The 17,433-nt window shown below is 32.6% G+C and overlaps 1 protein-coding gene across 1 annotated transcript; it reads right to left on the bottom strand.

The window, feature by feature from the left end:
• Positions 1-9,598: 9,598 nt before the first annotated feature.
• LOC132750590 (uncharacterized) lies at positions 9,599-17,199 on the bottom strand. Its single transcript, XM_060740602.1, has 3 exons — positions 17,024-17,199; positions 15,470-15,933; positions 9,599-10,513 (listed from the first exon to the last, which is right to left on the bottom strand). Exons 2-3 carry the CDS (start codon positions 15,918-15,920, stop codon positions 10,416-10,418), a joined length of 549 nt encoding a protein of 182 aa, XP_060596585.1. The 5' UTR covers positions 15,921-15,933; positions 17,024-17,199; the 3' UTR covers positions 9,599-10,415.
• Positions 17,200-17,433: the final 234 nt, after the last annotated feature.

The following is a 17,433-nucleotide window of genomic DNA, read 5'->3' as shown; positions in this document are numbered from 1 at the left end:
TCTGCGCGTGCGGCTGGTGCACGGTGTCTATACTCACGTCTGTTTGTTACAGCATGTACATCATCGCGGCTCATTTCCTTCATTTGCTCCCTGGAGTATTCATAATTTTGACAGATTTGAATAGCTTTATCTAAGGTTAAGTCCTTTCCTTGATTTATTAATTTTTCTCTAATTTTGTTCGAATTTGTCCCAAATACAATCCTGTCACGTAACATTTCATCTAAATTTGAAAAATCACAATCTTTAGCTTTAAGCCTTAATCTTGTTACAAATGAGTCTATTGATTCGTCTTTTTGGATTTCGTTGAAGAACTGGTATCTGGCATAAATTGGATTAAGAGTTGGTCTCAGATAGTTTCTAAATTTGTCATATAATGTATCTAGCTTCTTTGCGTTTTCCTCTGTTTTGTCTGTCCAAGAATGACGTATGTCACGGCCTTTATCACCAAGTCACAAAAGTAGGTATGACACTTTTTCCTTTTCTGGTTTGTCTGCTAGAGGTCCACTAAATACTAAATTTGCATGTCGTACAAATTTTTCAAATGCCTCTGGTAAGTTGGTGTAGTCCCATCTCATAGATGGTGGTACAATTCCTTCCATGTTTTTTTTTATTACTATTAATTAATTAGTCCATAATTAGTTATCCATCATAACAAAATATTGAACAGTATTAAATCCAATATATATTAAAACATAGTATTGTTTATGTCCAAATTACTTCTGACACCATGTAATATTTGGTACTTTGTATAGACAATAGTCCATAATATTCTAATGACATCTAAGTCATTGTATAAACAACTAACACAAAGTGTGTCTTGACTGTTTAATTTACTAATTCCAAGTGCGCTGGAGCTGCATACATTTAGGCGGGAATACATGTTACAGAGAATCATGGGAAGTATAGACTTGCTATAGTGATAACATAAATGAATTATAAGTGCATGATTCTACAAAACATATTTCAAGATTTAAAAAATCCGTATTAACTTTGGAAATAATGTAAGCATTGCCTTATTTCTTATCGACAATGTATTTAAATCCTGAAATATATTTAAAATGTTCATGTTCATTTAAGCTTACTATAAAAAAATATATAAATATTTTTGTTGTGTTGTTGCATCTTTTCACAAACACAGTGTTAATTATACATTAAACCTTATTATTTAAGAAGATGTAACACTGTTAAATTTAAGGAGCTACTTAATACGCAGTCAAAAAAGCTATGTATTTATTAAAATTATTTTAGAAAAGGTTAAACTGTAAGGAATCACATGAATATTCTCTTTGTAAAAATGGTAATACACCAATACTGTATTAATGTTTTATTTATTCCATTCACTGCTGTCAGTATAGTTTATCAGTTTTATACAAATATTATAATCTTTTTCTTTTTTTCTTCTTTTTTTGTAATTAATACAAACTGTCACTTCATTGATACAGATTAACTCATATGGTCATTTTCTATTCTATTTTTTCATAGGTCAAGCTTTTTTTCCTTGACTTTTCTACTTTTGTTACAATACTAAGTACACTTTTTTTTCTCATGTTGAATATAGGTCAAGCTTTTTTTTTTCATTACCATTTTACACTTGTCTGTCAATATGCCTATATAGATGTAGTTTATCAGTTTATACAAGCAAAATTAATCCTTTTCAACGTGTATACAATTATTATGCAAATTCTTACTTATTGATGTTTGTAAACATGCCCTACTTTTGTGAAGACACGTGACGACACTTCTCAGTCTTCTGCTAAATTATCTAAACTGATACCTTTATGATGGTGTAAATGGTGATTACTTCCAGATGCTTCAAAACATTCTATATCCATCTTTTGAATATTTAAACTAATCATTCGTTGATAATCATTTATTAATCAATTTATCTTACTTAACACATTTTACACGAAGTTCCCTGGCTTTACACAGGGGACGATTACACTACCTTTTGCGCGGGCACAAATACAATACAAATAAACTCTGTTTTTTTAAATACAATATAAAATGGTGTTAATAGTGTTCAAATAAAAAAGTGTATATTATTAAATTAGTTTCAGTCACCCAATATCCTAAAATGGAACATTCTCAGACAAAGGAGTAACACACTATCACGTTAAGCAAGCAATCTGTCACGTGACCTCACAAGGTATATTTTTTTGTAGCTCACATGCTGGTTAGGTATAAAAGGGAGGTAATGGCTGGCGGGTGGTTTCCCTTGAATTTCCAAACTGGGAGAGATTTTCAAATATATTTGCAATAAAATACCGTTTTTGACCAATGAAAAAATTCCTAAATGAAGCCAAATGAGTAATCTATATGAGTTTAGATAAGAAATTTGAAAATGTATGAAGAAATAGGTTCTTATAATTTAATATCAAATGATAACAGAAATTCAAATTTGAACTACGGGGAGGAGTTTATTATGTAAATAACCATGTGACCACATTGTTTGTAAACATAGCAATGTTATCACATGGGTATCCATACACATGCAATAAGTACATCAATGTATTACTTACTTGATATAATGGTTTTTCTAAGGTTTGTCAGAATAATCCACTTTGCATCAAATGAATTGTACTAAGTTTATATCAATAAAGGTAAAACTCTAGCTTGGCTTGTATTTCTCACTATTGTAAGTATATCAATTTTACAGACACATTATATTGAAGTTATAAATACTAGTAGAATCTAGTAGTTTTCATTTCATCAAATAAGGACATAAATAGTGTCAAGTGTAGGATTGTACTAGTAGATTAGGATACAGTTTCCTTACTTAATTTAACACAAAAAGAGTGCTCAGAAGTAATTATTTCTTCAATGAAGAAATACATTGGTTCTTAGTTACTTCCTTTTACACCAAGCATTGTGTCTTTACACAATTAAACAAAAGATTGTGTATCTGATTTTTATCAAAATTTATTTAGCTGTTTTGTCTTGACCTTTTTTCCATTGAGGATTTTTCTTTCACTTTACATGAGGAACAAAAACATTTTTCACATGAAAAAGTAAAGTCAGAATCAAAATCATTGGTTTCATCTACTCTTTGTCTTATAAAAAATAATACTCTAGTTAGCTATCTCTTTGCGGATGGCGTAAGCTATATTTCCAGTTTCCTTTGACATGTGAGCATTGTCTATGACCTCATTTCTCTTTTCTCTAACATTAGTGACACACTTTTTCCAAAGTCTAATTAGTGTGGTTAAACAGAGCTTCAATGTTTTAGTGACCAGTAAAAACGACAAAATAAATTTATCCATTTATATTGAATAACACAAATCAATGAAAACACCAAACAAAATTACTATCTTCCTTGCACAAAAAACCCTCCTAAACTGATTTCAGACAAAGGTCATCTAAATATACAAGATGCAAAATATGTAAGGTACGGAAGGTATATTTATTGTTAAAAATCATTATGCAAGTAAAAAATTTGTATCAACTTTGAAATAAGAAAACAATTTTTCACACTGTTTGTCTTAGAAAATCTGCTTTAATTAGATAATACATTAAAAATAAGACCTTACAGGCCCTGTCACCCCTGTATTGTAGTGTTGTATGCCAATGAAACACGAAAATGTGATATTTTGTTTTATCTCTGCTGATAGCAGCATAGCAATACACTTCCTAATTACCTGAGGTATAAAATTATATACCAGAAATCATACCATATAGTAGTTGATAATGGTCAAAACAGGAAATATTACAAGAATAGATATATCTGACCATTTGGCATCTTAAAAGTCCTAAAACAGGAAACCTACAACTGGTGATCAGAAATTAGGCTAACTTTTCTTGTCTCTCTGAGAAAGGTAGATTTTTGTGTAAAAGCCTATCGTCTGCTTTTAGCTATTTTTAGAAACAGTACACTTAGTCAAGAGCGATAGTCTGATCGGATGTTGGGTTTATGTTGTTGTTGTCGTATATCCAGTAATGATATGTTCTCAACGCCGATCAGATCAACTCATCGTCCCAATCACATTTATTCCCCGATGAAGCCCGACCAAGCTGGATTAAATGCACATTAACGACTCCTACACGACCTCAAGTCGACCCTACACGATGTTTTACGACTTCTTCTCGACGACAACCCGACCAACATCCCGACTTCTTCTCGATCACCCAAACCTTTACGCGAGTCATACACGATCTCAACTAGACTAACTGAACCTGTGCTCGATCGTTACCAGATTACCAGATCGTAATGATCGTAATCGAGCCGTGAATAATGCTCGAGTATAATTTGCGACGATCGTGTACAGATCGGGTAAGAGATGTATAGCCGACCAAACTAAATCGTTACACGATTTATTCTCGATCAACTAGATCTTCTACTCGATCACTATACGATCGCTTCTCGACCGCTTATGTACTCGATTGCTACTCGATTTTTTTTTGATATGTCAAAAAAAAATCGGGTAGGAATCCCGAGCCATGTCGACAAAGGTAGACCGCTCCGACCACTCCCGATCACACATGCAGACCGAGCTAGGCCGGTACCCGATCGCTTGATCGTGCTTGATCGAGTTGATCTGATCGGCGGTGAGAACACAGCATAACGCAGACGTGCAATGACAGAACTGTGCAACGCTATGGCCGAAACAAGCATCGCGGAAAGCAAAACTAAAAGAAATGAATTAGCGCACGCAGTGACCGATGAATTAAGCCAAGAACGTGTTTGTTTTATTATACTTGGGTAACGCCGATTTCGTGAATACTGCACCTAAGCAACGCTGGTTACCTCATTAAAAGTACCTAAACATTTTAACCTCTTCCTTTTAGTATAATTTGAGACCAGTAATTTTGGCAATTGTCTAAGTTATACCGATAAGTTATACCGAATATCAAAACAATGAAGTTTTAAATGCGTTGTTGTACTTATTCATATTGTTAATTGAACTTCAAAACGGAAGTTTGTTGGCCATTTACACGAAGAATCAATAATCTTAAAATGTAAACATATTCCTTGAAATACTGGCATTGCTGGTTAAAATACAATGTCAAGCAGCCGTATGCGCTTATTCATTTTTTTTTCAAATCGACAAAATTAATTATAGATTTTTATATTGAATCTTGAGTATACATATGTATTTCTTTATTATCCTTTTCAAAGTTTTCCGTTTTAGATGGCTCGGTTAAACTTTGTGTGTTTGGATACATTAATATGATTCTATTGTCATCGATCCGTAACCAATTCATCTCTATCTCAAGTGATTTATAGCGGTACGGTATGGTTTCCTAGCAGTTTCCTTCCCTTAAAAATGTTCATCCAGAACAGTCTGTTTTTACCAGTAGAGCATCTATGTTACTTCGTTAAATCAGAGAGACATTTGTTTTCTATGGAACACATTAAAATAGTACAGCGATTTATATATTTTGAAGTTTTGTCTGTTATTTAAAGTTACCTTAGAGAACATGCGAAATTTAAAAATAATCACCACCTGGGAAATTCTTGTTTGAATCACAGGCGGCAGTATCAGTGTTTGGACACCCCACCCCTATCTGCCCCTGGACCCCTACTACAACCCTGAAAAAAAATTCAACACTCTAAGGCTTACTATAAGGTACCAAATACAAAACCACCGATGAAATTATATATAAAAAAAAAATTTCCACTATCAAAATTATAGTTATAGAAAGGTGTAAAGCCTACTATATGTCCATTTGCCAAACAATGTGGAACACGGGAAATCGTCGTTTCGGCGACTGAGGCGCATTCCGGCGGGATTTCGCTGCATCATTCATTAACATTAATAAAAAGAACTAGAATTCCTCAGTTTATGTAATTCAAGTCCAACGAATATCACTATCATTCCGATTTTTTCTGTTTCACGGTATTTTTTTAATTGTCGTAGCCATTTTGCAGTCTGATACCTGGGTTGAAATACGCGATCTGATTGGACGAGCCAAATTGGACGTCCAATCAGATCGCGTATAACACACAGGTATCAGAATCCAAAGTGGCAACGACAAGTCAAAAATTACCGTGAAATAGAAAAAATCGATAGAATATTGATATTCATTGGACTTGAATTAAGTAAGCAGTGGAATTCAAGTTCTTTTTATTGATGTAAATGAATGATGCAGCGAAATCCCGCCGGAATGCGCCTCAGTCGCCGAAACGACGATTTCCCGTGTTCCACATTGTTTGGCAAATGGACATATAGTAGGCTTTACACCTTTCTATAACTATAATTTTGATAATATGACCTATACTGTGTCGGTGTGACGTACAGCTATACCACATGTGCAATGCTCTTGATTGAACATTGACTAGTACCCACTGACATGGCCAAGCAAACAGTAAAAGTTTGAGTATGAGAAAATACAGATTATATATAGTTTTGCATATTAATCAACTGCAGGTATTTACAAAAAATAATTGCCTTACCGACTACGTAGATGTTGGTGTTAGAAATTGAGTTCACTTACCGAAACACAACAGGTTTGTTTAGAAACACATACATCTTAAAGTGTTTCATTTTTCAAGATAAATGACACTACAAGAAATTATTATCATTGTTATGCAAGCTATGCTAACATTTCTATATGACTTTGCATGGAAAACTAAGAACTAACATATGCAAGATAACCAGTTTTACTTCGAAGATACTTCTTGTTTATATTTTTCAGACGAAGCAAAATCTTTGTGGTGATGCTTAAGAGAACAAGTAGGGTATGTCTTACAGTGAGAGTGAGTGCATTCATTTATATACGTCGTATTAGTTGTATTTTATTGACTCGTAAAGGGACCTTCGAAATTTGAAAAAGATATCATCAGTCGAGTATCTATATCTGCGTATCAGATAGATCTCGTCGACAGCCGTCATCGATAATGTCAATAACAGTCGAAAAAATAAAAACATTTTGTCAGATTGTATAAAATGATAACAGTAGTTATGTAGCCATCATGTAAACAGAATATATTTGTTTAATTTATTTTGAGGTCATTTTTTGCGTTGCTTATCTTCGTATACTAAAGTTTTTCAATGATTATACAAAACTGAATAATTTAACTTAACTTAAATAAACTTTAAGAGGGTTATTTTCGCGTAAGTTTATGAATGCATTATCAGACAGTCTAACTTAGACAGGTGTATCGAACATGTGATCCTCGGTAACCCAAGTATACACTTCATCCGCACAAGTCAGCGAAATCAGTACCCGTGGGTTCCGACGATGTTTCACTTATGACCCCTAATATCCGCTTTGGGTAATGAAAAATTGAGAAAATGCAACATTCGAAAAGTAGAAAGAAAATTTATAGTTTGTATGTCAATTTATTTAAGTTATTATTTTGTTTGGCGGCTTTGTTTTTGTTACCATTCGCAATATTAATGTTATTTTCAAATTGAAAACGATGAACATGAAGGCACTTACATGGTTCGTTTCGTTATAAAAAAAAGTCCTAGATATTTAAAGGCCCGAGGTTTTTGACATGGCATATAAACAGAAAGATTCATTGACACAATATATCAATATGTGATGTCCAAACTCCAAAATATATCTGATAGACTGTTGCAAAAGAAAAATGGCGGCGAACAAATAAATAACGAGTCGAGTACCTATATGAATATGGAAGTTACACTTGTTACGCTGTCAAGCATGTTAAAACCAAGGATGACCTTTTTGAAATGTTGATTTTTTTTCTACATTGATGATTGACACGATTTGTCATCATGGTTTGGCTGTTTTCGACGTTATCTATGTTCGTTTTATGTCGGATTTCGTCGTTATCAACTGTTGTTATGATTGCTTGCCAAATTCAACAATCATAATATTATAAAAGGCAGTTTAATATTCAATGATATGGAAGCACAGAGAGTACGTAAACGAAAAAAAACCTTATATGTTTGAAAATGAAATAATGAAATTATATCATGTTCAGCACGAGAATTCAATCACGTGGCCGTTTAAGAAATAAAGCATTTGACTAGATCTGCTACGAGTATATATGTTTTGCACAGAATAACATTTTTAACAACAATCGGAATTGGGCTCGTATGATACAATGGTGAATTGTGGAATAGCATTAGAAGTTAAATCTCTGTTTGAACGGCGCATTTCTATAAGTCAAATTAGAAGGCCAAACTGTCGATTTGAAAATAATGACTTGTTTTGGTCAACACTGGGGTCAATTATAGCCATTTGAATGTGTCGTCAAACCATTTCGAGTGTTTACGCTGTTCACGCCAGGGCAGCTATTCATGTATACAAACTTCATTATCACAACCATTACCCCTCTAGCAACTAGTTACAAAGTTAGTTTTTATTACGGTCTAAAACTGTTCCCCTTTATGTGATAACACCCAAAGAGCCCAGGGATACACTGCACCTGGGGTCCAAACAGTCAAAGGTCCCAGTCCCTTTCATCTGTGTCAGGTGAAGTGGTCCCACTTATGGAAGATAAAGACCGGTTTTTATCGCGGCTTGAGATAGTTTAATGGAGTTTTAAGAAAGTAAAGTTTATGATAAATTGACTTGTCTTCAGAATTTATGAGTAGCTTTATTACTGAAAAGGTCTCTCATTTATCATCGTGTCCGTCTTTGTTTAGGTAGTCCTCTTATTATAAGGTCATTTAAAAACCTGGAGACCCAATATTACCGAATTGAACTGGTCATACTTTATGTTATCCTGTGTCAGACGTTAATGACAAAATATTTAGTTAAAATAATTTATCATTATGAAAACTCGAGAGGAGTTTGAAGAAACAGTGGCTATTGTTGTTTCTATATAAACAACCTTGGGAAACGACTGTTCAAAACTCTTTATTACAAAATTGCCAGAAATTTATTTTTAGCATATGTGTGTTATCATTCTAGCAGGTGAACTCATACAGGTTGTTTTGACTTAACATACAGTTTTTGTATTTGAAAATGTGGGAAATTGAAAACATAAATTTAAATTGCAATTGACAATCATTCGTTTGCGTCGTATTAAATACTAGAAGCTGTTTTGACAAGACCAGAACGTTGAATTCGACTTATTCCACAAGAAGTCATATGCAATAACGAAAAAGGGGTTCCGAATAAAATGTACAAGTCACAATGAAATACAAAAAGAATGCGCGATATGCCATCACTCTACGTTCGACTGCGCAAAAAACGCATTAACTTCTCATTTTATATACCTTAAAATTGTTTTTTATATGACTTACTTTTATCAAAATAATATTTTAAGAAAATACCAGTTTGAGACATTGCGAATATGATAGAGATACATAATATATGTTGGTTGACTGACATAAAAAAAAGTGCTTGGTATGTAAGAAAAATATTTCTTTAAGTAGCACTCAAACGAAACCATTTGCGGAAGTTCTTATAAAACATTGAGGTAAGTTCCATTCAAACAAATACATTTAGTCTAAGTCTTTGTCTTCCGTTCTAATCCTTTTCTTGCATATAAAAATGTTTGATTTGTATTGTAAATGCATACATTTGTATATATGTTTTAAACTAAACAAAAGCATTCAGGGACGAAAACATCAAGGGAAGTAACGAATGAATATTTCAGAATAGATCTATAGAATAATAGTTTCCCTCTTTACAAGTTGTTAAAGAGCACAGTTTTTTCATTTAAATAAGACAAAAACACAGATTCAAGGTTTTATATCATTTTATTCTCACCCGAGAATTTTTAAAACAAAAACAAATAAATAAAAATACAATTTCTATATACAAGTACATTTACAATAATTATAATACAACATATCTTTCACATTTTCTACCGTCTAAAATAATTCTTAAAGTCGACTTGACAGAACAACAGTTGATGTATAGAACAATAAAGATTGACAGAAATCAAGAAAACATAAGTTGTCGAGGGTTGAATAACTGACCAGAATGTTAACAAGTAACCAGAGGAAAGGTAAGAACAAAGAGCATGATAGTATTAAATAGGAAACATTCAGCAGCAGACATGTTGATGTTTTTATAGAGGTAAAGTTCGGTATTCTAATCTGAACAAACGCTTAAATAGTGTCGTTTGAGCGCTATTTTCATCTATAGGTTGTGTAATATTAGTACCAATGACGACACAGGCAATATGGATTTTAAATTCCATGTTACCGTCCGTGTTAACTTGAACACACAGTCATATTATGAAGTTTGATAGTAAGATGAACACATATGTTTACATCCGAACACGAAGGGCATCTGTATAAATGAAGTATGATTTGATGATACACATCTGACAGATAGACAGAATCTTTACAGCTTTCACTCTAGAGTGTTTTTGTTCATAACACAGTTGCTGTAAATCACGTTTGATACTGATAATCACGAAATGTGCTTTGAAGTTCAAAGCACGAACAATGCTATAATTTAATGAAGTTATCACAGTTAGTTTGCTCGTTTGGTTGCGCAATGGATCATAAGTTTCTCGCTAGCTGTATCTAGCAGACTCTTTCCTTTGTTCATGAGGCCCTCTCCGAAACAAGCTTGAACTGTTCCACTAATGCTGTCTTTGACATCGGGGAATCTCCTACAATCAGTGCACATGCGCTTGTGAACTCTGCAATAGACAAAAAAAGAGAACGATATAAATTTGACTACAAAAATGCATGAGTAAATTTAATAATATATTATTTCTAAAGTTTTTTCACATAATATATTTTCCCGACCAGGAACAGAAGATTGAGGTATTTATAGAAGTCAGATTTGTCAACAAATGAGAATTCTAGAAAGACAGACTTCATTAAGGTTTTCAATTAATTGATTTACATTTTTATTTATATAACTCTTAAGTGCAGACATAGGGGACGAAAAAAAGTAAACCGTGACAATTAAAAAGGGAGGTCCTTTTTTAAAAGGGATAACAGTTTCTCCCTGTGTAATGCCCGGTTATGGGGGTTTAAGTTATTTTAATAAAAAATTTAAATTTTGAGGGGAAAATGACCAATAAAAAATAAAGCGGGTTTGGTACATGTATGGCAGGTTAGCAGACCCCGCCAGGGAAAAAACTCTAAAGGGGGTTCTATCGGTAATTTTGGGATTGAAAACCCAAAGAAAAAAATTTCTGAAATTTTTATCAAAAACCATTTTCATTTTGGTAGGGGTTTTTTTTTTTTAAAATTATTTGTCATAAAAATAAAATTTTTTCTACTCTGACTCAAAAAAAGAAAACCAAAAAATTTGACAATTTTTTTAACTTTTTGCAACTTTTCAAAACCCAAAAAATTTTTTGGGGTTTGACAAAAAGGGGTTACCCTAGATACGGTACTGAGATAAAGACTTTTGTATTTGTGTGGAAAAAAATTTTTTTTTTTGTTTTGAGGATTGAAAAGGGGGAAGTTATGTGAAGTATCCGTGAAATTAAGGACATTTATTGCATTCTTCAAACCTATTATTCCCATGTCAAAATGCTTTTAAATACTTAATGGATTCTTTGAAGGTCGCTTGACATAATAACACTCGCTATAAGGACATGCCAAATGCCTCCGTTTACTGAAAAGTACGAACTAGATGGACCGGTACAAGTTGAATTACAATATTGGACGGCGACTTTTTTTACTGGTCAAAAAGATAAATTCACACAGACGAAATAATACAGTCTGTGTGGTATGAATGTTTGGCGTGGGCAGGATGTCGGGAGTGCGCGTGTGTTTTTTTAAGTTGGTTTTGTTTTATATATATTCAGAAAAACTAGATCAGTTATCAGTACCCAAGTCAGCAGATCGCAATATCTTTTATTTATTTTATTTCTTTTTTTCTTATTTTCTTTGTAACTATCATCTATTTATTTTTATTTTTGCTAAGATCTCGCGGGTTCACGCTAATGATTGTAATAGCCCTAAATTGTATCAGGACCATTACAATCTTTGATATTCAATCTGCAGATCAAAAGAAATAACCAACTATTCAAAATTGACCACAGTGAAAAAATGCTTCCTAGCATGTATACAAAGACAGACGATAATTGCTATTTTCAGTACATTTTGAAATTGTTACAGATCGACGACGAGATTCTTAATTGCACTTTTTAACTGTTAAAAGTGGTCAGTTCACGATGGACGGCCGGTCTTCAGGCAAGGACCGTGTTTGATAATTGCATCGTTTATATGGGCGACTTTGGTTGAAAAGATTGACAAAATGCTGACGTTAATGCTTGTGGTGAGGGAACAATGCGCTGTAGAGTACATTAGAGACATGACTATTGATTGGTAATTAATAAAATGGTCGACTGCTGCGTCCGTGAAGTCAGCAGAAGGCATCGGCAGACGATACGAGTGCTGTTAAAAAGGTATTTACTCCTTTAAGAGGAGAAATATTAAAGATTGTTTACTTTTATGATGCTACATCTTTTAAATTGGTAGCGTCCATTTTTTATCTGAAATTAAATTTAAGGTTTTCCCATTGATAAATATGTTACTGTATCAAACAATGTAAAATGTCAGACTTTATCCAGGGGTTTTAAGGAGTCTGAATGGTACTTCTCGGACAGGTTAGTGTCCGGTTACACGTACCTGTCAAGCCTCTAAAACATCTAATTATCTCTCCATAATGTATCGAATGTCAAATTATTTTAAGTACTTGAAAAATGTTTACTCATGTTTAAAATTTATACTGCCGAAAACGCATTAAATCAACAAAATGAAGAGAGAAAAGTATAGCTTTAAGCTACTGATCGTATGGTAAAAGAATAAAGTAAAAAAACTTTCCTAATTCACATTTCATTCTATCTAAAATGATAATCTTAACATCTTAATAGTATTACATACAATGAAAACAAAATAGCTACAGGCGTAATACACATCAATAACTCCCATAAAATCGCCCCTTCCCCACTCCACCCCCCCCCCCCCCCAAAAAAAAAAAAAAACACGGTCGCTGACTCGCTGTACCATACCTTAAACTCACAATAAATGATGACTTTATACACTGTTTGATATAGTAACATAAGTATGCATCTATTGATTTGCAAAAAAGTATAAATTTAATGTAAAAGTAATCTTGTTTGGAAACTACAAATCTAATATGCAATACTGTCGTCAAAGTATTTATAATTTTATTCTTTAATTATATTTTCGAAAATTTTATTTTAATTTTCTACAAATGAATATCAACTTTTTCATCCTTGAAATATGTAAAAATCATTTATGACGTTCTTCACAAATTTTATTACAGATGAAATATATCTTACTAATTTTTTACCCTGTCATCGTGAATGTTGTATCCAATCTAACAAGTTTTTTTTTCCAAAGATGTTCAAAGTGATCAAATCTTTGATTAACTAAACTGATTATACACTCTTGAAACGAATTTGCAAAACAAAATTATCTATATTTAAATAACTTTAAAATTTGCGACGCCCATTTCGGTTCATTACTTTTCAATGAAGTAAGTTTTTTAGTATGAAGGATGTTAAATTTGATCATGATTCAGCAAAACTGATATATTTCTATAAATGATGCAAATTTGATAGGATGTTACGCTGTGGATCCCCTATATTTATATAACTTTTTTCTTTCTTCCGATAATTTCAGTATTTGACATGACAAACAATGAACATTACTTGTATATCACTGTTCTTTTTTTCCTCTCTTCTTTTTCACTTTCAGATTTGATATAAAATAACCAACATGGTAAGTGTAGCCTAGGGACTTACATAAACTTCACTATTAGATAATGTAATACAAAATACGTTTCAATTTCTGCCTTTAGGAAAAAAAATACATTAACAATTACATAATTATGTTCGCTTGGCTGCAAAATGAATTAAATTTGATCCTGTATCAATTGAATGGTAATTTTTCTATATGTCTCGTCGTCATATCTTGTTTCAATTAAGAGACCAAGTATCTTGTTTCAATTAGGAAAACTTCTAAGATATATCATGTTTCAAACAACAAAAAGCTGCCAGTGTGACTAATTCTAACATGGATGAACCAGCTAAAAACTAAACTAAAATATATTATGGTGCTTTTTAAAATTGAAGTTCTGAAGCTCATTCTGAGCCTATAATCTAGGAATGAAAATCCATTAACTACCTGTATTTTTTTTTACCAATTGCTTAATTTTTGTTCGTTTTACGGGTCCTTGACAACCACTATTATAAATGATTTAATAAGTCTTTCCCCATAACCATTACCACTAACTGTCTTAACTGGTCTCGTCCATCTTTCACTCAGGATAACACCATCAAAATACATATATATATGAATAGCGAACAGTGCAGATTCAAGATCAGACGACACGGGAGTGTTTAGCTTGTTTTGGTCTGTACTTGTCGCATGCAGTGTAAAATCAGTTGCCAACAACAGGCTAATGGTTGAAGAGCGCACCATGTGCATCTCGTGCTAAACGAACGTTTGAGAAAGATAACCCACTCCTTCAAACAAAGGACGAGAATAATCTTTTTCTTTTTAGCGAAATATTTTAAATACTTTTTAAATGATAACAAAGGCAATGTCAACTAATGTTAAACACTTTTTTCACAGATAGGAAGTTTTAAAAAAGAACAATAAAGAAATAAGCATCTTTATCCCGGCCACTTAATCTACTGTGAAATCTCTCCAATGGACAAATTAGGTTTAAATTCTAACTAAACTATTTCACTTGTTACAATCGTCTTTTCATTCTTAAACAAAATGTTATTTCAAATCTTTCATCACAAAATAAGTACATGTATTTACATAGATCACTTATTGTATACACATACTGCAAATGTTTTGGGTGGTAATGAATGAACAGGAAACGAACTATTTTTTTAACCGCGCAGGTATATGTATGGGATAATTTTGCCCTCAGTGTCTTTGTTTAAAACTGGGTATAACGTTTAAGGGCTATCATTATGGGTCCTTTGTTAGTGTAATCATGAGAGTCTTAATTTACAAGTTTTTCAGCATGAGGATGATATTTCATTGATAGTTTGATTTTTTATTACCAATGATTCATGAGCCGTGAGAAAAGTACGGCAAAATGTCAATGGCACTTAGATGATGGAAACGATTTGTTCAGTGCTCGTAAGTTTTTTAGTCAAATACCAGCAGTGCACGAACATGAAAATTGCTCCAATCTGTCGTGACATCAGGCAATAAAAGAGCATGTCATTGAAAGAGGCCAATTGATGAAAAAAATGACTTGAAAAAAATGTTACCATGAAAACATTCGAGAAGAAAAGAAAAAGGGTTTGGTAAAAAAGGGGTTTGTGTCTGCAATTGTGTGAATGAAACTATCTCAATAGAAGTGGCTTCACGCTCAACACTTGTTAAATGAATGATGTAATTCAGAAATGAAATTGTCTCTTTTTTTCGTAAAAAAATATATGATAAAACCGACTTTTGCCGTGTTAAATTTCATGCGTTAAAGGAAACGAAAGAAAAAGAAAATGTGAAATAAAAAATCATAAAAAGACAGTGTCAAGAAGAACAGTGAAGTGAGTGATGGAACGGAAAAGATCTTGATCAGAGAAAAACTTTTTGTCTCATCAAACATTTTTGGTTTTAACAGTGAAATAATAAAGACTTACCAGGTTCGCATATTATCTCTCTTTCCTTTCGTCGGCAAACAACGCAGGTGACAAGCACTATGATGATCCCGGCGACGCATGTGACAACCAGAATCCCGACTAGAACCATTGTAATGGTGAACCATTTGTCGTCATTTTCTGTGACAAAATCCATTGATGTTGTCGGCACTTTCGTGTTTCTTGCTATTTGCTGAACTTCAGAATCTGCTGATTTCGACGCCGAGTGTTTACGGATAAACTGGAACTGTGACAATGGTCCACAAGAAGTGTCTTGGTCTTCGTAACATTTTCGTCGAATAACCTGATTGTCCTTGCACGTGGAACAGGGGGTACATTCCATCGTTTGTAAGTTAAAGAAATAACCTTGCCGACAGCTGTATATAATGTCTGGTCGTGAGGCCAAACAACAGACAAGCACGGAGGCTAAAACTATCACGTTCTTGAAATCCATTTTTTATCTATTCCTGAAAATAAAAGGGGGAAAATGTTACAAAATCCAAACAAAAATTATGTAGTTTTTACATGTAGATTATGCGCATTGCACTGGAATTCCACTAATATATTTATAAACGTTACATCAGAGGAAGGCTTATAGCCCATCCCAACATACTTCATGAAATATGAATGATGTCATTAACATCTGTCTACTTGAATATCATAATAAAATAAATAGTTGTGGTCTTTGTCTGTCTCCAGCATTTATTGATATTTAGTGGAATCACGTACATTTGTACAATCGTGTATGAGTATTACACTGATTAACATATATGTATGGAAGAACTTAGTGATATTTCACAAAAATTATTATTAATCTATAATGTTAGAAAAATATCAAAACTTGGCATAACTGTTACGTGTATTTCTTAACTGTACCTGGGACCAAAATTGAAAAATATACTTATTTTTTGTCCCAGACTGTAGATCTACTGTATTTAATAAAAGTGTTAACTTAATATAAAAAAATAAAATGAAAAAGAAAATGTAAAATAAGAAATTCACAAAAAGACATGCAGTGTCAAGAAGAACAGTAACTTTAATATAAGTAAGTGCTTACTTTAATATAAGTAAGCAATATACGTAAGTATTTATAGTCTAGAAATATATCCTGTAATAAAACATTAAGATCATAATACATAAAACACACCCGATGTAATGGATATAAGTTTATGAATATAGTTTTTTAGGAATGTTCATTTATGGTTCACACCTACACGAGATGTAACATCTCTGATATCATCCCATTATTTCAGCATACTTATTTATAGAATTTCGTCTGCTGACATCAGCAAAACTCTTGTTAACTCATGATAAAATATAAAATATGCATGTAAGTATGGTAAAAAAAACAATAACTTGCCTATCAAAATATTTCATTTATTGTTATTGTTTTAGTATTGATTGCAAATCATTATCCAATTGCATCGCATTATACATCAAAATGTCAAATGTATTGGTATTTAGATAAATAATTCAAATAAAGTAATTTAGTTTATCATTTGTAAATATAATTTTAAAAACTTAACGTATAATACTATATATCTTATTTTAACTCACCAAAATAAAGTAATCTATATTAATTCCGTTCAAAGAAATATTATATCCCAATCAATTTTCACGCAAACTTTAAATAAACGTCAACCTTTCGTCTGCGGTGGTTCTGTTAAGACTGAATTTAAAGCAGACGACACACGGATATTAAACTACAGCGTGCGTCTCTACATGTTCATACCTGTTTCAATTTACAATGGGTTCCCACGATGACGTCACAATTTCAACCAATCAGAGAGCCGGTTTGATAATTTATGCACACTAAACTTCTATTATCTCCAAAAATACCAAAAACTGGGTTATTCGTCAAGCTTTGATATTTTCTCAAGCTCATTCATGAATTATCAAAATACTTGAGTTTATCTTTCGACCAGATCAAGTAAAGTCTCGTTCAGTGATGTTCTGATGGTGTAGTT

This window comes from Ruditapes philippinarum, unplaced genomic scaffold, assembly GCF_026571515.1.
Source record: "Ruditapes philippinarum isolate M1 unplaced genomic scaffold, ASM2657151v2 ctg2143_1_1_1_1, whole genome shotgun sequence".
Classification (NCBI taxonomy): domain Eukaryota; kingdom Metazoa; phylum Mollusca; class Bivalvia; order Venerida; family Veneridae; genus Ruditapes; species Ruditapes philippinarum.
The sequence above is the reverse complement of the archived record's forward strand: the minus strand, read 5'-3'. Positions and strand labels throughout refer to the sequence as shown.

Excerpts from the sequence above, each read along its gene's own strand:
- LOC132750590 (XM_060740602.1), bottom strand. The coding sequence starts at position 15,920 with ATGGATTTCAAGAACGTGATAGTTTTAGCCTCCGTGCTTGTCTGTTGT. Across the intron at positions 10,514-15,469 it reads AGAGATAATATGCGAACCTG|AGTTCACAAGCGCATGTGCA; the intron begins GTAAGTCTTTAT and ends TGTCTATTGCAG.